At 39.7% G+C, this 23,558-nt stretch overlaps 1 protein-coding gene across 8 annotated transcripts; it reads left to right on the top strand.

Moving 5' to 3' along the window:
• The first annotated feature begins 86 nt into the window (after nucleotides 1–86).
• Nucleotides 87–23,017, top strand: LOC118247056 (guanylate cyclase soluble subunit beta-2-like). Of its 8 annotated transcripts, XR_004778286.2 has the most exons (18): nucleotides 217–406; nucleotides 851–924; nucleotides 1,760–1,854; nucleotides 2,048–2,208; nucleotides 2,612–2,711; nucleotides 3,891–4,111; nucleotides 4,199–4,304; nucleotides 5,967–6,070; nucleotides 8,241–8,457; nucleotides 12,460–12,780; nucleotides 13,513–13,661; nucleotides 15,868–16,014; nucleotides 16,297–16,451; nucleotides 17,972–18,186; nucleotides 18,275–18,397; nucleotides 19,681–19,810; nucleotides 20,647–20,714; nucleotides 21,580–22,892. XR_004778286.2 is itself a non-coding variant. In XM_035544735.2 (17 exons), exons 1-16 carry the CDS (start codon nucleotides 404–406, stop codon nucleotides 20,697–20,699), a joined length of 2,244 nt encoding a protein of 747 aa, XP_035400628.1. In that variant the 5' UTR covers nucleotides 217–403; the 3' UTR covers nucleotides 20,700–20,714; nucleotides 23,000–23,017. The 8 variants fall into 8 exon arrangements, 6 of the variants coding, with proteins under 6 accessions (XP_050568520.1, XP_035400628.1, XP_035400627.1 ...); XR_004778285.2 differs by having other exon boundaries at nucleotides 20,647–22,892; XM_035544735.2 differs by lacking the exons at nucleotides 19,681–19,810; nucleotides 21,580–22,892 and adding an exon at nucleotides 23,000–23,017.
• The last annotated feature ends 541 nt before the right edge of the window (nucleotides 23,018–23,558 follow it).

Genomic DNA, 23,558 nt, shown 5'->3' with positions numbered 1-23,558 from the left:
ACCCAGGAAAGACAGAGACCAGCAAAGACATTTGCATCCCACGGACACCCCTAGGACATCCCAGCAGGCCTCCAGCCTGGGGCGTGCATGGGGTGCAGAGCTTTGGTCATTTCTCCCAGCAAACGCCCGGTGTGGGGACCAGTGGGGCCCCCCAGAGCCCGTGGGACTGAAGGGAGGGCAGGGCACGGGCTGTGCTTGTCACACAAAACCATCGCCCCGGCTCGGCGCTGGGGCACCCGGCCGCCTCCCCCCGGGCGGGCCGGGGGCGTGCGGGGAGGCGGCCCCCGGGCGGCGGCTGAGGGAAGGAGGCAGGGAAGGGAGGGAAGGAGGCAGGGAAGGAGGCCGGGAGGGAGGCAGGGAGGCCGGCAGGCAACGGGCTCCGTCTCTGGAGGTTGGCGGCAGGATGGTGAGTGGCCCCGGGGGCTGCGAGGGGGCCGGGGCGGGCGGCGCGGTGCGGGGGGCACCTCGGGGCGGGCAGCTCGCACCCTGTGTTTTGTACCCCCCAGCGCCTGGTTCGTCAGCCCTAACCCCAAAATGACAGCCAGGGCAGAGCCTCCGGGTCCTGCAGCCGCCGCCGGGAGCTGCTGGGGCTGCGGCACGGACCCACAGAGCCCGGGCAGGGCGGTGCTGGGCCCTCGGCTGCAGAACGGCACGGGACTGCTCGCCCTGCTTTGTAAAAGGATGGGGTAAAGGGTATGATCCCTGCTGGGAGGCGTAAGGGCTGTCAAACGTTGTCACTTCTGCGGTATAAAACCAGCAGTGGGGTCTTAAATGCAATAGGAGGGCATGTTTGGGCTGCAGTTTGAAAATCGGTGTAATCTGTTCCATCTTCATGTGTTTGCTTTTGCAGTATGGATTTATAAACACATGCCTGAAGTCTTTGGTGGTTGAAAAGTATGGTGAAGAAGTATGGGAAAAATTAAGGTAACGCATTTGCAATACATTTAATATATTTAAAGAAAATGTTCATGAACTTAGCAGCAGCAGATTATAATTTCTTGGCAGCTGATGTTTATCTCAGTTAATTTTTAGAAGTACCTAGCAGGGCAAAAGCAAGAGTTTCTTTCTTTGTAACAGGTCGTCAGCTGGTATTAATTTGTTATACCACATAATTAAGGATGATGTTTTGTCTAATGGGCAATTGTGCAACAGAGTCACTGTCTCACTGTGACAATATAAAAAAGTAATTACCCTGAAAAGGTATCATTTTTGTTACTAAGTCAGTTTCATTCCAGTACCTTCAGAAAAGTAGGTAAATATATGATCTTTTCCACTTCTATCATTACTTTATGAGCTTTTAGGTATTTTCCAAGACCTGAAGATACACAAATGATACTTAGATATATACATAAAATAGCCACTGAAGACAGTATAAAAATTCAGCAAGTTTTTGGTCACATCTGTGGAGACCTAATAGCTCCACAGAGCTTGTATTGAACAGCAAGCCAGGAGACCAGAAGACAAGCTACCACTGTAATTGCTCTAGCACCTCCACGTTATGATGCCCTAATCCTGGGAAGAATTTATCTTAATACCATAACATCAAATAGCAGAAATTTGGAAGTGGACACAATCATTCAGCCATTTTAAAGCAACGCTTTTAAACTATTACTGAAAATAGCATGTTCCAATATAATGCGTGAAGGAGTTTAAGAAGTGGGTTAATAGCAAATAGTGTTAAATGAATGCTGGTTTAGTCACCCAAACATGTCATATTTACAACACCACTGAGACAAGAACATTGTCTTTCCTGTTACAGACTCCAGGCCGGAGTTCAGGATACTTTCTTGACTTTTGAAGTTTACAAAGATGAGATCACAATGCAACTTGTTGACAAAGCCTGCAAAGTATTAGGTATGTGTCACCATACCTCAAAAATGAGCCCTCCTGATTCAAGCCTGAGACTGCACCCACATTTTGGTCTCCTGTGCTCTTTGGAATGCATTCCCCACGTTGCAAATGTTCTGCATTTCCTCTTAATCTGTCTGACAGCATTGCAAGAATTTCCAAGACTTTCATAGTCCTTAGGATACTTTTCTTTTGCCAGGTGTTCCTGCTGACATGGTTCTGAAAGAGTTTGGAGAATATTTCTTTGAATTCTGTAAACGATCAGGCTATGATCACATGCTGAGAACACTGGGTGGAAATCTATATGAGTTCATAGAGAACTTGGATGCATTACACAGCTACCTGTCCCTCTCTTACCAGGCAAGTTCAAGTAGTAATTACTGAGTGGGTGTAGGTGGACTCTGCCAGAGTTTGCAACACAAAGAAGAGCATCTCATTGGTATGAACAAGTAAGGGAGAAAGATGCTCTAACAGCCTCTCCTATGTTCTGAAACTGATTACTACAAAATGTTAGGACGATATTTTTTTTTTTCTGAGTAGTTCTCAACAATAGATCAATAGATATTATTTAGTACACAGACTGTAATAAATAGGAGATGGCTCTTCAGAGTTGAGCATATTTCATTTTCTACATTTCAGCTTGTTCATATTACTGCTTATTTTGTTAAGACACATGATGCTTTTGTGCAAATGGAATTCACCATATTCCTTATCAGAGAAGGATACTGAAGGTTTTGTTTTGTTTTGCTTTGTTTTTCCTCAGGAGATGAATGCACCGTCTTTTAGAGTAGAAAAGAATGAAGATGGCTCAATGCATTTACATTACTATTCAGATAGAAGAGGTCTATACCATATTGTGCCAGGTAATCAGATAGAATACAGAGTACAGATCATCTGGTAAGCAATATAAATACAGAGTAATATATTTGCAGATATAATTTGCTCAGGTTTCAGAATCTTTTTTCAGATGAGGACTGGTCATGAAATTGAAGCCTGGTAAAGTTTAGTCATCAGACATCCAGCCTTTGTATTTCCCTGACTGCCTGATCACTCATAGCTCCCAGTGGCTTCACCAGGATTCATAACTTGCCAACCCAGCCTTAAGTGTCTGTTTGTGCTCTAGAATTTCTAGAGAATTCCTGTAGAATTCCTTTTGTGGAAGTAAAATTAAAGTCCATGGTGTGTTTTGTTTATAGCTGTTGATTAATTCTCAATAATTCATACTCCTTAAATTATAGTGACTAGAAATTATAGTTGATTTAAGGACATACATACAGACTCCTGCAGAACATGCCATTTTGCAAAACTACTGTTCGACAATGCTCAAAACTGATCCTTATTTTAGCATTTATGGGAGTAAAGATCTTTAACTTCGGGAATCTCTGCAATTATGCAAAGGTTAAACATCTACAAGTTTGTAAGAGATGATCGTACTCATTTATTTCCTAGATGCTTCTGAATAACAAGTTTATCAAAATTTCCCCCTTTATCAAAACTCGTATTCCTATTGGAACACAGGCCTACTTGGAATTTCAGACACAGCTTTTCATGTCATTGTCCAATATTTCACCAAATAGTTAACTAGAAATGAGAAGACTGATAATGCATCTTCATGAAATACTGTCTTTCAAAAGAAAATATTCTGCAGTTACTGAAATAGATTGTTACAGCAGAATCTCTTCAGACTCTGTGTGGTTTTGAGGTTAATGGGAATTTATATTATTGCTATTTATGACTATTCGGCCACCTTATTCAGATACCGTGCTGAGCTTTTTTCTAGTGAAAATAAAGCATTTGTCATTAGACAAAGTAAACAAACAAACAAAAAAGCAACAGTAGCTTTTGAGAATATCTTGTTATACACATATTCTTACCATGACAATGGTAGTAGGAATGAAATAGGTAACTGCAGGCCGCCTTCTTCTTCCAGACTCATTTGGAAAAGTAATTCCTGAAACAGTGAAATTCCATTGTGAGCTCTCTAAAAGGAAAATTGAAAGGTTTTGTTCTTGGTAATATTTTGTTTTTTGTTTCACCTTCAGGAATCATTGGTGCAGCAGCCCTGGATTTTTTTAACATTGAGATTTCAATGGAAATAGTCAATCAAACAGAAGAAGAAGAAAGAACTGGGAAAAAAGAGCATATTGTTTTCCTTGTCACTCAAAACCCTGTACTTCCATACGAAGAAAGAAAGAAATATTCTTCCTCACCTCCATATCTTGCTGACTCTGAAAAACAAAGTGAGACCCAACTGAATAATGAGGTATTTTAATATTCTTTATCATTATATCATTAAAATATGTTTAAAATAAAACACCCTTGAAAAATCCTTTTGGGTTTATTTCAACAGGACCCTGAAAAAGCCAAGAATACAATTAGAGACAGAGGAAACTTGGTTTGTCCTGTCAAGAAAAGTCACTGGAAAACAATAAGAGGAATAATCACATTAGGAAGAGGTGAGAGATCATTCAGAGGGAGCTTGTCATCATTTATGAGTCTCTTTAATAAGAAAAACAGTAAGCCTTGCTGTCTTCACCCATTCATCCATTTCAAAGTTACCATTTGTATTTCCTCTGCATCTTTTCAAAATGTTTCTGGTTACACTTCTTTCAGTTAGACTTTGGTAATCCAAAAAAAAATAAATAATAAATTGCAGATAATAAGCATGCTTAATAATGACAGATACTGAAATGGAATATGACCTGTCGCTTTTGTCTCATAAACAAGGTCTTCTTCAGCAAAGTATTTTCCAATAAAATGGCATTGTGTGGTACATCTGATACTTCCCTTTCATGTCACATTCTCTAAACTGATGAATTTAAAGAATGCTTTCTTAACTTGGTAACTGCTATTTCTTTACAATTGTAGTAAATTCTGAAAGCCAAATTACACCTTCTACTACCCAAAAATCTACCAGTAGTAGTCGAATAATCTCTGTTTGTACCTGCTGGGAAACCAGAAAGTGTTACCAGTATTGTTGTGGTTAGGATCTTTTGATTCCTCAAGAGGAATTATAATCCAGTTTAGTATGACACTACTGTCTAGATTCTAGGAGAGAGTGAAGAAGTGAAACTGATATCATCCACTATAATGCCAAATTTATTGCAAGAGCAGATATATTGAGAAGTTAATAGATATTCAAAAGCAAATTTTAGAGTAGCACTGTTATTTAGAAAACAAACAAATGACAAACCTTTAACAATAAAGACTAGAAATTATCAAGAGCCTGACTTTGAAAGATGACAGAAGTATACTGAATTCCACTGAAGCAGTAAGAGGTCTTCAAGTTGTGTCGTAAATTCATAATCTTTGCACCAGTATCCTGAGTGACTTCAGCATGTGTTATCAAACAATTTACTGGAGTAACTGTAATAGCAACCTTCTGTTAAAAAGAGATCACTTGAAACAATCAACCAGTTGGTTATTTTGAGCTACTGGAGAATGCTTGTGTATACTATGAAGTCAAGGAATTAAGGTGCTCCAGTCAAATGAAAACTTTTGACTATTTTGCCCATTTTATTCTGAATATGCATCATAAAAACAACTGCTCGCTAGCAAGCACAACCTTCCGCGTAAATATTGTGACTGTTCTGAAAAATATTCAGGGTAAGTAAAATAAAAAAACAAACAGTAATTTGTTCTTTGTGCTGTGGACTAACGTTCTTTGTACAGGAGATTAAAATCCAGATCCTGCTGAGCTTTTTCTTCATAAGTATTCATAAGTGGCTGGCAAAGCATATTAAGTCCACTTCTGTATACACTTTTATGGGATATATTTGTGTTATATTGCTGTGACATCTGTAGATTCACAGAGCAGCAATATCTACAGTCGCTCATCTACTCCTACTGTTTCCACATAATTTCAGGCATTTAGTGCTCTGCGTTTTCTATGTGGTTAAGTTTTAAATTTGGCCAACTCAGATTAGTTGCTAATCAGCTGTGTATTAAACTGCACTGCATTTAGCACAGATGTATGTATATTTCTGGATCCACACACGGTTTACTTTGTCTTAACTCATTATGATACAGAGTCCTATCTTACTGAATGCTAGAAAGTAATGCTGAATGGTTTTATGAGGTGTAACCTGATTAAAAACAATACATTTATCTTGCTACAGGTAAACTCCTGAGAGGATTTGACCCTGTTTATCCCAAGAGTCTTTGGATTGACACAAAAACATTTTGCAATGGGCTTCCTTTTCATATGGTTTTTGACAAAGAGGTAGGACAACCATATAGTAAGGGCATTTAATTTGTCAAAAGCATGTAGTTGTTTTCTTCTGTTGTGACTGTCCTACAGTTCATCTGTGTGTTTGCTCTTTATGCAGTGCACATTCATTTGTAGCATTTACAGAATTGCTTTTTATAGAGATACGGAATAAAAGTCTCTCATAGTAACAGAATCTTGATCATTTCAAATAGGAATCTCCTTTGACTTTATTGAGATTCCCACATATGAAACAGTTGGAAATATGCTACCAAGGTATATTGCAGCAGTCTACCAAACACAGAACAGAATTTTCTGAAGTTTCTGGCATCTTTCCTGTCCTTGAATATGTGAGAGACATGACCCATCCTTTAAACTGGCTTTGTACTTACAGCTAGTCACACTTCTCCCAGTTAACAATCTATCCGAAAGCTTGTAAGGCTTTGATTGGATCTGTGGTTCTATGTGCTTTCTAAAACTCCACATTAGGAAAACCCAGAAACCTACTAAATCAAGCAGCACGCAGTCTTATCTAGTAGGAACTGAACCCAAAAATGTCTTTATTTTCCAATTCAGCTCTCCTCTCCTATACACACACATTCTCTACAGCAGTGGAATTGCGTTTCCCTTTGCAGGGACTGCTCTGTGGCTAGTTTCCAAGTAGCCTGGGTCCCCAACAAGCTACAATACCTCTTGCTCCCAATGTTGCGCAGAATATATTAGCTTAACAGAGGAGCAAAGAAAGGAGAAATTTAGAACGGGCCTGCAGAAGATACCTGAATACAGCCACTCAGAACCATGTTCTGGCATCATGCTGATAGAGGGCATGTCACTGTCTATGTTAGCCATAGGTTAGCCTTTTAAGACAGCCAGTCAGCATAATTTGATAAAAATCCTGGTGTAGAAAAAAGGCAAGTCCTGTAGCCATTATTGGTAGCTGGGTCAGAACTTCAGTAATCCTGATGACAAGCAATGATGGCAGGGTGGGCATTTCTTTAGGAGTTAAGCTATCATATATGGTCATCAGGCTAAACGAGAATGACTGAAACCTTACATAGTAATGGTTAAAAGAAGAAATAAGAAGGTAACCATCCTTTAGAAAACTAAAAGTTGCCAAGACATTTTGTACTGCAGTTATTTTCTTTTTAGAATGCAGGACGCGTGCTGGTATCTATTTCTCTCTTGCAGCTACATACAAAGCTGAGATGTTTTATCTTCATATATGCATGTATGTTACATCATGTGTATATCTGTATATACAATACATATAAAAGTATACCTGTTTAGTTTTAAATTTAAAAAAGAAGTATTAGAGACATCTCTCTTGAACATTCCCATACAAAGCTAGACGTTCATAACAGCCATGGGAAATTAGGGCTTCCTGCAGCTGCCACGTGGCTGGAGAAGCAGGGCCAGGGAGCTGTGGGGGTTCTCTTACATCACGTGCCACCACTCATCCCGATGAACTGCTACTGCTGTTAGTAGTTGGGGAAAGAAGGAAAGAAACTATAGTCTCCTCTCTCTTCTTTCTGTCTCCTACGTAGTCCGAAGCTACAGCATAAATAATAAACTATATATATATTTTTTTGTATGATCTGACACTTGCCAAATGAGGAAGAGAGCCCCGAATCACAATACAAATTCCCCATACTTTTCTGCAAAGTTACTATAACGTTGATGCTCCTTAGGGAGCAGTGAGAGGATGGAAAAGAGTGAAAGATCCTCCTAAGTCTGAAGCACTTTTTTCTCCAGAACACTAGCAAGTATACTGAAAATTACTCCATGCATTATCGCCCTACAGTGTATTGCCATGAAACAATGCACTTGCTTCTCCTTCCCTCAGTGGTATGCTTAAGTGTGCTGGAATCAACACGATTACATTAGGCCTACATAAATACAAGCAATAATAAGAGCAGATACCAGGGGGGAGGGGGGTCGTTTTTAACAATTGATACTGAAGAGCATTTGGATAATAACGCCTTTCTGTGGGCTGCCTTGCTATGAAGAAAACTCATTCAGAGCTTTGCAGTAATATGCTAATAAGATAGAAACTTCGCTCAGAAATAATCTATGTAGTATAGCAAGGCTGAGTACATATACTTGTGTAAACAGTGATCAGCTGTAGCTTAGCCTGAAGCCAAACAGGAAATGGATTATAACCCGTTGTCCATATTTTCTTTTTAAGCTCAGAGTGAAGCAAGCTGGGGTGAGCATTCAAAAGATTGTACCTGGCCTTCAGACCATGGGCATCTGCTTGGATCAGTATTTCAGTATCGTTCACCCAGAAGTACCCTTCACCATCTCTAGCATTCAGAAATTTATCAACAGCCAATTTGTTTTCCAGACTAGGAGAGAGATGATGCCAGAGTCATGGAAACAACGGCCAATGCTAGAGCTTAGAGGTACTTCACTGTTTTCAGTAGCATAAATGTTCATATTAAATGAAGAATATTGCTGGAGTTGAACTAACGCCTTTCTATGGACTCCCAGCTTCACATATAAATAGTCTTGTTGTGCAGTGAGGAGAGGATTAGATGACTCTGTTTACAGAAATAGTACTTCAAGATGCTTGTAGACAAATTCTGCTATTACTTCACCAGAATTTGAAGGCTTTCAGCTAGAAATAATGGTAGTGTTCCCATTTGAAAGGCTTGGAAAGACTGTGTTTTGCTGTAAAACATGTATCTTTGCAGGTTTCCTGGCAACAGGGACAAGGCCAAGGTAGGATTAGATCATTTTCTGAACTACCTCTAGTCTTGGCCGTTCTCAGAATCAAAGAATCGACTCAACTCCAGCTGAGTTTGGGAGAGACCTCTGGAGATTACCCAGTCTATCCTCCTTCACAGCAGGGTCAACTAGAACAGGTTGCTCAGTACCATGTCTAGTTGGGTTTTGAATATGTTCAAGGACGAAGACCCCACAGCCTCACCCAGCAACCCATTTCAGTGTTTGACCACCCTTACAGTAAAAACAAAACAAAACAACTTTTTTCCTATGTTTAAATGAAATTTCTGCATTTCAATTAGCAGGCATTGTCTCTTGTCCTTTCATTGAATCCACTGAAAATAGTCTTTTTCACTTCCTCCCATCAGGTGTTTATGCTTATTGATAAGCTCCCCCTGAAGCTTGTCTTCTATAGGCTGAACAACCCCAGCTCTCTTAGCTTCTTTTCATGTGATAGTTGCTATAAGTCTTCCTGGGTCCTCCGTCCTTTACTACTTGAAGTAACATTTACTTTCTTCCAACCCTCGAGAATATCCCCCGGTTACCATGGCCCCTCAAACCTATCAAAAGTGGCCTCATAATGATGGTGGCTACCTCCCTCCACACCCCTGGATGCATTACATCAGGTCCCATGGACTTCAGTATGTCCAATTTTTTAAATATTTGCTAACCTACTGCACCACGGGTAAGTCCTCATTATTCCAGACTTCCCCACTGCTCTCAGAGGCATGGAATTCCTGAAGGATAATTCTTACCAACAAAGACTGAAGCAGAGAAGACACTGAGTACCTTGGACTTTTCCATGTCCATTTTCAGCAGTTCCCTTGCCCAGTTCAGCAACAGGCCCATGTTTTCTCTACTCTTCCTTTTGCTGCTGATATAGAAGCTCTTCTTTTTCCTTGATCCTCAGCAGATTCTTGCATCCTCAGCAGATGCAACTGCAGATGTGCTTTGGCTTTTTTAACCCTCTTTTTCCCAACTTCACCTCTTGTATTGATTTTAATTTAGTCAAGAGATCATTGTTCATCCATGCAGGCCCCTGCCACATTTGCTTGACTTACATCATCTGCACATCAGGATTCACCATTCCTGAGCTTGGAGGAGGAAATCCTTAGAAATCAACCAGCTCTTCTGAACCCCTCTTCTTTCCAGGACTGTATCCCATGCAATTCTTCCAAGCAGATCCCTGAAGAGGCCAAAGTACAGTCTCATGATCTTGTTTTTTGCCTTGTTTGTTCCTCCTAGGAGCCTGCACTCCACCATGTCATGGTTACTGCAGCCAAAGCTGCCCTCAGCTTTCACATCTGTAGTTCCACCCTGTTTGTAAGTGTTGGGTCCAGCAGAGCACCTCCCCTTGTTGGTTCATCAGTCACCTGTGTCAGAAAGCTTGCTTACGTCCAGAAACCTCCTGGATTGCTTGTACCTTTTTGTGTTGTCCTTCTAGCAGTTATCAAAGTAGTTTTAAGTCCTCCATGAGGACCAGGGCCTGTGAACATGAAGCTTCTTCCACTTGTTTTAGGAAGGTCTTGCCTACTTTTTCTTCCTGAGCAGGGTGTCTGTCATCACAACGTCACCCACATTGGTCTGTCGTCTAATTCTTATCTATGCACTGGCTCATCACCCAACCATAGGCAGAGCTCCATGCACTCCCCTTACTTTTTCACATGAAAGGCACCTCTCCCACCTAGCCTGCCCATCCATCCTAAAGAGTCTGTGTTCATCCTTTGCAGTTCTCCAGAACTACCTGACCAAGTCTCTGATCCCAAAGACATGGTAACCCTGTAACTGCACACAGACCTCTAGTTCCTCCCGTTTTACAGGCACTTCAGAGAGACACCCAGTCATGGTGATTTCCCATAATAGGTATGAGAGTTTCCCCCATGATGCTGCCCTAAGTATTTTTCTTTGCAGAGGTCAGAAGTAGTAATTTAAGCATTTATTCTGGGGCAACCTCAGCAGAATGGTTGTATTGTCACTCTCGGTTTTGGTTGGGATTCACAGCCAGTTTTTCTGTGAATCTCCCCAGTGCTCAACTAAGGCCTTCAGTTTCTCCGTGGACCTGTGGAAGGTGGAGGGGACACAATGCCAGCCCTCAGAGCCAGCTTCTGGTATTACTGCCACCAGGCCCAGCATGGCAATGCAGTGAGCTGTGTAAAACTAACTGTCTAGGTCTCACCTTCCTGTAGCTCTGCAAATCAGCATATCCACCTGAAATGGAATCACTTTGCATTGCTAAGAATTTTCTTTGATAAAGAAATTACTTCTTTGTACTTGGAACAACATTTTAAACCCAGCCAGCTAGCACAGGCAATACCAGTTCACAGATCTTGGATTACATGTTTGGCACATAAAGAGAATAATTAAAACACTGGGCGAGCATTCCAGCAATACACCACAAAATACAGCGCTCCTGCCAGCACACAGTTCCAGATCTGTCAGGCAAAGGGGAGGGAAGGGGCAGGGGAAGAAGGAAGTGCTTAAAGATAAATTTCTGATAAAATTTCTACAGCTGGAGGAAAAGATGTCTTCCCTTGTGACTCCATGCATTTTGAGTCCTAAAATGTGAATACATTATTCAATTCTTAATTTATACCTCTGAGGGGAGTTATTTCGTACTGACTGGGTTTCAAATATGGATAAAAATAAATTAACTGTGCTTTGATTTTATTACTTTTTTTTTTTGTAGTAGTGACATTTACAGATTGATTTGTCTTTTTTTTCCCCTCTCTTATGTTATGTAAGAGTTTACCAGTTGAAATTGTTGTAGCAACAAAGAGATTTTATTTGCTCTATTTTTATTGAGAGGAATGAGTATAGAATGATTCAGCTTCATGTAATTAACTGTAACGACACTTGCTTTAAGTATTCTATGACCTCGATTTTGCTCCTTTGTACTATATAATATGACCTAATTTTCCCTTCTCTCCTTTCACCTTTACGTGATGAGTGTCAAATCTGGTATTCCTGAGATTCAGAAAACATTAAGAATTCAGGGGGACCTTGAAAAAAGTGCTGTTAACAAAACAAGGGTCTTTAGCCACAGGTAAAAATTCTACTTCATTTTATCCAGTCAGGTTTAAAATAAGCAAACACAAAACAACAACAAAAACCCAAACCTGTAACCAAATCTCAACAAAGGAAACAAAAACCAAATCCTCCTCTAAAACTTAATTCTACCTGTCAGGCATTTTTGTACCTACTTATGAGCATAGTGACTGAAAGCTCAAGCTTCTGATAGGAAAACTGAATTGACTTTACTGGGGCCACATTTTACGCTCTCTGAATTTTAACTTTAAATGTTTCACTTAATCATTTTGAGTGTCAGTTTCCCTGTGTACAATGCCTTCAGGAGCGATTCAAGGAGGAGAAGCAGAGAAAGGGAAAAATGTTTTGAACCCTGTGGTTCCTATCAAAGAGGAAGGACCTGAAACTTGGTTAGGTTCTGCTTAGCGGTTGTAGTGAGTGACTGCTTTCTGGGTCCTGAACTCTTTCTGTTTACCTAGTGCACCTCATCAAAAGAAACCCACCTCTAATTCCAGGAAACATTAATACCTGTAATGACCCAGACCCTACAAAAAGCCACTGTCCTTAGAAATCATCTCCTAATAATATCAGTAATACTGAACATCGCATGAAAGTCCAGGTTGATGAACACTCTTACCAACACTTGTTTTAAACAGGCCAGATGATCTGGATGGAGTCCCTGCAGTGCATGCTCTATCTCTGCTCACCTTTGCTTCGCACTTTGCACGAGCTAGAGGAACGACAGATGCATATTGCAGACATTGCACCTCATGATGTGACCAGGGATTTGATTCTTCTCAATCAGCAGCGACTGGCAGAGATGGAGCTTTCTAACCAGCTGGAGAGGAAGAAGGAAGAACTGCGAATACTGTCAAAGCACCTGGAAGAAGAGAAGAAAAAGACTGAAGCTCTGCTCTATGCCATGCTCCCTCAGCACGTGGCCAACCAGCTGAAAGAAGGGAAGCGAGTTGAGGCAGGTGAATGAACAGTATTCATTCATGATGCATGACTCATGCACCAGGCGTGATGGTGATAGAGATTGGGCACTGTCACAGCCCTGTTGTCATTGTTGTGGAGTAGATTCTCTACTTAGTGAAACTCCTGGGTAGTAGATAGGAGGACCACAGCCCCTTAATCTTGATGATAACAGAGATTTGGAAGCTGTTTGCCAGAACTGTTCCCTAGGAGATTAAAGGTGTTAGCAGCTGCCCATTCAGGTGGCAGAATTTGGTGTTTCAACAGGAATCTGAGCTTTTGTTGTTGACAGGGGTATACAGGGAAATGAGAGCTCAAAAATGAAAGCAATAAAGAAATTGATGTTTACTGGAAAATTTTCCTAGTTCCTCTAGTGTATCTATAAACCCAGAGTCATCATTATTCAAATTTTTCTTAAGGATAGCAAGTGAGAACACGCTCAAATTCCCTTTAGTAAGCACACATATGAAGTTAGGGGTAAAGTGCTAAGTATGTCCTGAATGTAGGTGGACAGAAACATATTCAGATGTATGAATTGTTCGAGATGCACTATGGTTCTTATATTTGAAATATTCCTATATCCACATCTTTCATATTCGGACACATATATTACAACTGAATAGTCTTATGTCTTAAAACAATGACTAGAAAGAAGTCGTTGCAAACAAGTCTTAAACAGATGTTGTGATTGTCCAGCCATTACAAATACTTACAACTGTTTTTTCTGCTCACAGGAGAGTTCAAGGAGTGCACCATACTGTTCAGTGATGTTGTGACCTTTACCAACATTTGTGCCCAATGTGAGCCTATTCAGATAGTTCTCATGTTAAATACAATGTACCTGCAATTTGACAGACTGACCACAGTGCATGATGTGTACAAGGTATGTGTTGATTGATAAAGACTGTAGAAATAGCCTGGAAACAGGTTGTTGTGCTTGCCGATTTTTTTTTAAATGCACTTAGGTCTTCTTCAACCCAGCATGATTTTTGACAAACCATGAAATTCTGCAGCATGTTTATAATGGCCCTGCAGAGAAACTAAAAAATAAAAAAATAAAAAAAAATAAAACACACAAAAAAATGCACAGAGGTGTGATTAAATATATTTAAAAGTTTTGAACAGGAGTATAACTTCTATCATGGGCTAAAGTCTCTTTTCGCAACACTTACACCAGAACTGCTGGTTTTGATACATCTCTTTCTTTTCTCTGTCAAATGTCCACCCAACATGACAGGATATTCCAGTTTATGGACCAATTTGAATAATATTCCTAGTCCCTTTACTCCAACCTGTTGTAAAACAGGTCAGTATATTATTGTCTTTAGTGGGAGATAACCTCACAAACAACACCCAGATAACAGCTAGGCTTTGATTTTTACTCATGGAGATCTTAGGCAATGGTGTATACCTCCTTCTGAGCCCAAAGAGCATCAGCTAGATCTAGACTGCAATGCCTGTATTGTCTCCAAACTGTGCTGGAAGGATCAGAGCCCTGGCAGACATATAATAGAGCATTATTAACAACTCCAGAGCTACCTAGATTTGAGCAGCCGAAGAGCTGATCCTAATTTTCTGTCTGTCCCTAGCACATTAAATATTTAGGAAGGCAGAAATAGTAAAGGGTGAAATCCAAATCTCATTCATTCCTTACTCAGGCAAGACATGCAGTTCATCCTGCAATAATTTGTACTGGGAAATCAGAAGAATTTCTGCCTTGGCAAGGAAACTATTTTCAATAATTGAAGCAAGCAGGATATGGCCCACAGATTTTAGGATAGATTAGCATCATATTCCAAATCATACATCTTGAGTAAATTATCTGTCACTATAATAATCTCCTTTTGATGCCTGTATATAACTCCCATTAATACTGAAGGAGGTAACTAGGTACAGAGAGAGAGGACAAGATAACTATTTCAGGCATTTGAGAAAGAAATGAAATATTGAAATCAATCAAAGAAACTTGGCCCAAGCTTATAAATGTCTGAATTTATGAATAAATCTTCTTAAATTAAATCTCCTGCCACAGCCTAAAAATAATTAACGTATCTATTTGCATTAGTAGCTTTTTACAGTTATTTTTAAATTGTTAGAGAAGATTACGGGTATTACAGTGGGTCTTCAGTAGAAGATTTGTACAGGAACACATTTTTCAGGAGTAATATACTGAACTGTTTTAAGTCATTATGTTAATGAACAAGCCCAACGATGAAATTACGTTCCTGCTCTCCTATTGGTGCTCATTATTAAGAAATCCAGTTAATCTAATTTAAGCTAATTTCTTACTTGCTGATGGTGAATGCAACAGTGAAGTCTCATAAGAGCAGTTTAGAAAATTTCCTGGCTGTGTAACAGTCTTTTACAATGGATTTTAAACAATTGAGAATTCTCTGTTTCCAAAGGGCCTGCTCTATTCCCAGCAAAATCTCTGGTATGGGGACATGCACTGAAGTGTTTCTCAGGCGCCATAACAGGCATTTCAAGGAGACTGGGTGCATGTAGTAGGACTAACACTTCAGAATTTGTCTCACAGGCTGCAGCATCTTGTGGGAAAACATTCGATTGTAAGGAGGGATATTCACAAAATGCTTGGTTCACACGCTGCATTCTCTGACATCCTGCCATTGGAAACTGTAGGTGTCTTAATTTCATTTGAACCACTTCATAATAATCACCAGTGAATAGACTCACTTGATTTATCATAACTTTAAAAAAAGGAATACACCGTTAAAACCAATTGTGAATTAGAGCTAATTAATGGCATTCAGCTATCAGATTACCTCCTGGCTCAGGAGTCTGTGCTTGGGAATAGTTCCTTGCGTGTAGGCCTGCCCTGGTTAGGTGGAAGGCAAGGCAGTTTGACACTTGCACAGCATCTCTTACTCCTTAGGGTCTCTCACACTGTTATCTTAAATGGGTCAAGTAAGCAGGGACAAAACACACTGATATTTTTAGTCTGGAGTCAAGGAATGAATCTTTGAGAAGGAAGAGGGATATGGTGCAGGTAAGGAGAGTCCCAAATAGCAAAGCAAGTTACCTGAACAAGACATGTGGTATACTCATATACTTGTCCTTCTCAATTAAAGGTGGAGACAATTGGAGATGCCTATATGGTCGTAGGTGGGGTTCCTGTGCCTGTATCCACTCACGCTGAGCGGGTTGCTAACTTTGCCTTGGGGATGGTAATAGCAGCTAAAGGAGTACAGAACCCAGTTTCTGGAAATCCAATCCAAGTAAGTTGTTAACAAAAAGATGCAAATGTGTCTGATTCTTGGGTTGGGCTTCTGGTTAAAGTATTACAGTGGGACACCAAAGAGCTTCTTTTAACTTTACTGTGACTTTGGGCAAGGCCCACACGGGCATATTTTTCACCAAGAGCCTCTCCCTGTGGATATTTGGTATTTTAATGGTGTCCGCTGTTGTGTTAAGATGAACTTTTAGGTGTCTGGAGAGCATTAAGAAAGATGCTAAATGTTAAATGACATTTTTGGGGGGTGTTTTATGTCTTTGTAAAGATTAGAGTTGGGATCCATACAGGTCCTGTCTTGGCTGGAGTTGTTGGAGAAAAGATGCCTCGTTACTGCTTATTTGGAGATACAGTGAATATAGCTTCCCGGATGGAGAGTCATGGTGTCCCAAGTAAAATTCATCTAAGCTCCAGTACCTATCAGTGAGTAGCTATGATGAAAACTTTTCCTCTTAAAAGCTGCGCTAAAAACACTGCCTTGAACAGCTGCAGCTTTCAGATGTAGATGATGCTGTCTTTTGTCACTGATTTATGCAGCTTATAAAGAAAAATCACTGCTCGCAAAGAATTTTGTTCTGATTATTTCAAGTGTCCATATATATGGAGACAGAAGTTTGAAAGTCTTGATTCTAGAGAGTAAAAAAGATGAAAAAAAGGGGTAGCTTATTTGGAAGTACCAATAATATGTCAATAATAGAAAGACAGATCATTTAATTTTATATCCTGCAAAACAAAACTTTAAAATTTCTCTTATTGAGTATAATAATTTGTGGCAAAGCAGTTTTATTTGCACCTACTAAGGATAAACTGTATAAACCACTATCCTATTCATGCAGGGAGGAATTTAGTTTCCCAAAGCTTTTGTTGGTAAAAATTGAATATAACATTTTCAATAATTTCATGTACGCATAATATGTGCATGCAAGAGGTGGAAGTGAAGATAAGCTACAAAGGAGGCATAGAAAAACTGGGAATGGTATTAGGAAAGCCAGAGCTCAACTAGCATTGAAATGAGCAAAGCAGGTTCAAAGGCAGTAAGAGGAGCTCCTGGTGCTACATTAACAGAAGAGTATAACTGAAGACGTGAACCTGCTGTGGCAGGTGATTTGGTGACAGTGCCCCAAATAAAATCTGAGTTACAATAGGCCTCTTTTGCCCAAGTCTTCACTAATGAGGTCTTTAAGGCCCCTGCACCCAGGGTCGGGGTTCAAGGAGTAGGTGAAGTACCAGTATTGGAAGAGGATCAGATCAAGAATTTTTTGAGAAGTCTCAGTCCACAGAAGTCTATGGGAGCAGATTATGATGCATCCAAGGGCAAAGAGAAAGCTGGGCGATGCATTACAGTGCTGCTGACTGTCATCTTTGAAAGGCTGTGAGGATCAACACCCTAGCAACCAAAGAAAGCCAGATATTATACCCATCTCCAAAAACAGCGAAGAGGTCACACTGGGGAACTGTAGGTTAGACAGCCTCATGTCAGCCACAGTGCAAATCAAGTCCTCTTGGAAGACATTTTTGGTCGAAGAAGGTGATTGGGAATAGCCAGTATGGATTTACTGAGGGTAAATCACACTTGACAGACCCAATTGCCTTCTCTCATTGAATGATGAGACATAGTTCTATCTAACTGATATTGGCTGCCTCAGTTCTTAATTTCTATCTACTGGTCAGAAAGAACCTTCCACCATCCCGAAGTATTTGTCTATGTGATCCACTAACTTTTGTAAGGCTGTATGTATAAAGCTATAAAAGCAAATTAGGCTTGAATAAACAGTTGGAACAAATTATCTCCATGGTTCATGGTCAATATCATGTTTTTTTCATTTTTTTTCCCCAAATGGTTGTGATTTGATTGCTTAAATTATAATAGCTCTTCTGAAACATCAGTGCCATTTTTTGCTAGTCCTGAATTTTCATGTGTCATTTTGCTTCTGATATTTTAGATGCCTAAAATACAAGAATTTTGAGATGACTGAAAGAGGAGAAATAGAAGTGAAAGGCAAAGGGAAAATGCACACATATTTCCTTGTTAGAAATAAAGCTGCAACTGAGAATGAAATTATGGGGAGGCCAGTAAAAGACTTAGATTCTGGCCATGCATCCGTTCAGTCCTTTCAAGAAGGCAGGACTGAAACAACACCAAGTTCTCATCAGACAGGTAGAGTCAACTTGATGTATCTCTCTCTCCTTAAAGAAACAGATGTTAATACAACTCACTTAAATATCCCTTTCTGTTCGTTTTTCAGTTAATCAGACTCAGCAAGAGAAGGACCAGACCACAACCATTGCAATGAAGTATATTGACGGTCCCACAGATGCACAAAACAGTCTCAAAAGAAGAAATCAAGCAAAAAATGCAGATTTAACAGGTAGCTATTTAGTTACAATTTAGAAAAGGCAACAGAATTAGAGAGTAACTGAGGCTTAATCTTGCAGCTTCATCATATTCTTCTTCTGAATAATAATGGTTTTATTCAAGCCAGAAATTCATGGCAGTAGAATCATAGAATGGCTCAGGTTGGAAGGGACCTTAAAGATCATCCAACTCCAACCCCCAGTATATCCATGTTGGTTAAACTAACCATTCTGCACATAACTTAGGGCCAAACAAATTCACCTTCAGAACAAACGGAGGTGTTACTCGTGCACTAGGGAGAAAGAAGCTGACATAGCTGTCAGACTTCAGTGTCTTTGATAATGCAAACAGAACTGATAACTGTTAGAAAACTTTTCACATGGGCAGACCCAACTGTTCATATATACATCTTTTCCTAGAAAAGCTGCCTTTTTTTTATGAAGTTATAGGGAAGCCCTTATCAATTCAAGCCCAAGAGAGGGAGAGACCTCACTAGCTACGCAGCTTATCAATTCTCAAGCTAGTCTCCTGCAGGGTTTAGAATGATTTATTGCCGTGCCCATGTTCTACAATCAAAGCTCATTCTCGTCTGAAGTAGCTGATACTGAGAAAGAGATGATGGATTTAATGCCATAACAGGCCAATCTAAAGCAGCAAGTCTTGTAGTTCTATTTGCATCATTTGCGGATTTTGTACAGACTAAAAATGTTGTCACTGATTACTGGAAAATATTTTACTCCCCTCCCACCTGCTTAGAGATGGTAGTTAATCTAATATGTGATGTGCAGACAAACAGAAACCTCTGTGGTCATTAAAATCTCACACTGAAGGAGTGTTTCTTTACAGGCAAAACTTATGATTCAAAAAGCTATGGGAGTCTCCATGGCAACCAGCATTCAGATGATGCTCCTTGTCATCCAAACAGGGAAAGAGCCAAACCAGCTACCGAAGAGCCACAGATTAGAAATGTTCGCTCCAATTTTTGCAATCTACTCTAAGTTTCTTACTTTATACATGAAACAGAGCATTTTTCTTATGATTTACTGCATTTTCCTGTTGTGGGACTGATTTTGTATATCAAGTACCACATGATTTTGTTAAAAAAAAAAAGATTTCATCACAGTTGTCAGCAAAAAGAATGAAGGATATATATTTTTTTAATCAATCTACACATGCCATATAATATTCTCAGTGGAGAATGAAACCACCACAAGAAACTTTGAAGATGTATTTTTCAGCTTCTGCTGTGTCTTTGAGTATCCCTATGTAAAAAACACTGTTTGGTATCTCATGCAGCAATCGAGAAAGAGGTGACTCATACAACTAGAAATATTCCTACTCAAGTGAGCACTTGCAAAAAAAGCAACATTCCCTGAAATGACCATCTGTCTAGACTTCAGCACAACCAATACCTTCCCTGTGTAAGGTCAGCAGAATTTGATCTACTATGACGACAATTTAATCTCTTAACAGGTCTTTTGTTGGGTTGAGGCATTGTGCAGTAAAAGTGCAGAATAGATTTCTGTCATCTAATACAACCTGTATTTTTCCACCCTGAAGAGACAATATTGTCTACTTTATAGCACATAACAGTAAAAAAAAGCACAAAATAATCTGCACTCTTTAAACCAGCTGTCCACGCTGTACTTAAAAGATCTGAGAAGGAAATGCACGTAGTGGAATTACATAGCATCAAATTCATCACAATGCTGAAGGCCTTTTCAAGGCCCGTGAACTATCTGAGCCCTTCAGATGAGTTTCAAGTTTATTTCAAATGGTCTCACTCCAGATAAACAAAAATAAGGTTTGAGAACTACAGAGGGAGCATGTCAATGCTGAAATTAATGCTGCTAACATCACTGAAAATAACTGTTAAAGATCAACATCATTTACCTGGTGTCAGAGGCTCCCTCGCTGAATCACTTCCATGCTGATATAGTCTTAGAGCGCACCTAATCAGAACCGGTAGAGAAAAACTGAAGTTCAGCTGTCAAGGATGTAACATGCAGGAGCAAAAATACAGTAGATAAGAAGATTGTGGAAATCCGGCACATCATAAATTGTCCTCTCCTTCCTTTAAGTGGAACATGGAGTAGATGAATGTGCTGAGTTTTGGGTGACTTTGATACGCGATGCACCCTGCACACTGATTTATTATCTTTGGGTGTAGAGTCATTGTCTTAAGTACGCAAACATGAGACCCATATGAACTTTGAGCAAGAACTCACTGGAGAAGATGATAACGTTACTCCTCTGTTACAGTCTGGAGCATCACGTTTCACCCCTGCGTCAGTGGCAAGAGTGAAGCCCTTTAAACACCAGACGGAGAGGTAAGACTGATGAAAGGAATTGCCTCCTCTCTACAGTATTAACAAGATGAAATTTCACCTAGCTAGATTTTCTTTTTAAACCCACGAGACAGGAGCTGTTTTGGCTGGGTGCTCTGTGGGTCTGTCTATGCTAGCACTCGCAGACCAATTGAGGTGGATGTGTAGAGTGAAGCTGTCAGTGCTGACATCCACACATCAGGTATTTCAGAGGGCTTGCTCATGTGGTCCCACACACTGAATACCTTTTAGCTTTTGGAGCACCTTATAAGTGCATCTTCTGGCTTCGTGTCATGCAGAAGGGATCTGTTCATGCACTTTGAGACCACTCTACAATTTGAAACAAAGTACAGTTAAGTTATGACTAGGGATGTCTCCTGACACTGACTGAAATGTAAATACAGATGCACCCTTTAACATTAGCACTTTCAACAACAAAACAGGACAGCACCAGTCTGGAAGAGGGCAATTTTATGACTGGCAGGATTTATTTATTTATTTATTTAGAAGGATTTTGCTATCTAGATATTGCTCATTATTTTGGGGAGGGTTATATCAGCTGTAGGGTGAAGATGCGTCTGAGCATTATTTTTGTTAAATTGGTTTTACCAATGGTGTGCTTGTGTGCTACCCTCAGACACACATCTAAATTTCACCTTAGTAACTCCCCCTGACATGGAGCACCTTCCAGTGCTCACAGTTTTGCACTTCTGTGTTGTGACCATAATTTTAAAGTCTTTTCTAAAGAAAGGTAATACCCAACTTCTCTCTCACTCACGGTGAATCTGCCATAACAGTTAAATTGGTGCTGTCCCACTGATTTAACTTGAGAATTTACTCTGACAAGATTTTTTTGCCTCCAACCTAGAGATGCGTTTTACTACTCTTGACTAGTCATGCTGATGAAATGGAGAACATGTCATTTAACAAATGGCAGTGGTGGACTTGGTGTTTATCTGGACTTGCTATGGATATATAAAGCCACTTAGCCCCAAGCATAAGTGTTACACAGGAGGGAACATCTCTTAGAGGCCGGTGCTAATGCAGGAGGGAAACTCTTGCAAGAAGGCCAGGGCCCTTCTGAACTTTAATGAATTCTTTATGGGAGGAAGAAAGAAAAGGACCATGGCTTAATTGCTGCCTGCATCTAGCTGCCCAAATCTAGCTTTGCTTATACCTGCCCTTTTCGCACTGACCAATCTATGAATATTTAATATTGGAATGTGTTAATTGCCAGTAAGTGTGCCATGGTAAGATACTTTATGCTGTACTTCAATAAAATTGCTGTGCTCAGTGATTTCTCTGTGGCCTCTGCTACATCTGGTCTTCTGCTGCTCTGCTGGAGATGTGAAGCTGGGTCAAATCTAAACACCTGCTTTTAAAAATTAATGTGCCTGTACATCATCCTGTGTTTCTAGATCTGTAGGTACTGCTAAAGACTGAAATAATGCAAAAATACCATTCAAAAATATTTTTTTCCATTGATATACTGACTGCCATTTTTCAATGACTACTTTGATTCATTTCCCTCTTTTTCCTTCCACCTTTTTTTGTTCTTTTTTTTTTTTTACAAATATACAAAAAATTAAGATCATTACACCTCTAATAAATGTAAAGTGAGTTTAATTTCTTGACCATGCACAGTTATGCATTTTTGTGGCATCAGAATCAGCACACTACAGTTAACATTGTCATAAGCTAGAACGTGTTAATAGAGTTTTCATTGCAGTGACTTACCTACATTGAATTGACACAAAAAAGGTGAGAGAACAGAATTTCCCACTGCCACTTCATGGATGCTAAGGCTTAGAGAATTTAAAAGCTGAGATTTTTGAAAGCTGTCTAAAATATATGGATTACCAAATCCCATTAAATCTGGTTTTAAAGCGTGAAGTTTCAAAAGCACTTGGGTGCCTTAAAAGTTTAGGGGCCAGATTTTCAAAGATACTTGTTGTTACTTTGGTAAGTGAAATCAACTGGATTTAGGTACGTAATACGTGTCTGGTTTCTGACAATAAAGCTTTAATTAAAACATTTAAAAAGCATTTCCCTGTCAGTGCTTTCAGAAATTAGCAAACTTTCCAAACTGTACCCTCATTTGCTGGGCGTCGTTGATTAAACACATCAAAAGGCAACTCTGTATGGACCCATGGTGGAAATAAAATTCACAAATAAAATAGCAGTGAAACTGAAATGATTATTTCATTGGTGAGAATATATTAAAAATGTACTTCAGTATACAAAACATCATGAATTTCAAAATAAAAAAGGAGCTTATGTTTTTATAGAAGTATACATCACTGAAAGTCAAGATGGGATTTTTCTCTACCAGCTCACCGCTTTCACTTTTGAAGGCTCAAGAATTTAAGAGTAGACCATGAGATGACAATGTTCCTAAATGTTACCAGTATCTACTGTTCATGCATTCTCTGTGCAACATTCACTCATCTATGCTGCCTGTACATAAAGAAATAGCAAGGTATGTATAGTGGTTTTGATCCATAAATACCTGTAGTCAAATTAAACCTGGGACATTATCTTTAATCATATGAAACCTAAGTTAGCAAGCACTCCTCATTTTTTACAAGCTGTCCATAGTCTTTTCTTACATCTGTTTTGCACCAGTTCGATGAATGTCTGCTACTGATTCTTGATCTGAGATGTGTTCAGAAGCCAATCCTGAAAAATTCTGATATTCAGAATCCTTCCTACTTTGGCTTGGTATGTGGCCATCTCTGACTGGATGGACACACCAGGTCAGAAACAGATTTGCAGTTATATTTTCATATTGATTAGTATGTATGCTCCCCTGCCCTCCCCTAGAGGTGAACCTGCAGTGGGCATTAG

Source organism: Cygnus atratus, chromosome 9 (assembly GCF_013377495.2).
Source record: "Cygnus atratus isolate AKBS03 ecotype Queensland, Australia chromosome 9, CAtr_DNAZoo_HiC_assembly, whole genome shotgun sequence".
NCBI classification, from domain to species: Eukaryota; Metazoa; Chordata; class Aves; order Anseriformes; family Anatidae; genus Cygnus; species Cygnus atratus.
The sequence above is the reverse complement of the archived record's forward strand: the minus strand, read 5'-3'. Positions and strand labels throughout refer to the sequence as shown.

What these genes read in the sequence shown, in the direction of transcription:
- LOC118247056 (XM_050712563.1), top strand. An exon ending in ACCTGTCCCTCTCTTACCAG is followed by an intron (nt 2,209 to 2,611) that starts GCAAGTTCAAGT and finishes GTTTTTCCTCAG; the next exon opens with GAGATGAATGCACCGTCTTT. An exon ending in TCTATACCATATTGTGCCAG is followed by an intron (nt 2,712 to 3,890) that starts GTAATCAGATAG and finishes TTTCACCTTCAG; the next exon opens with GAATCATTGGTGCAGCAGCC.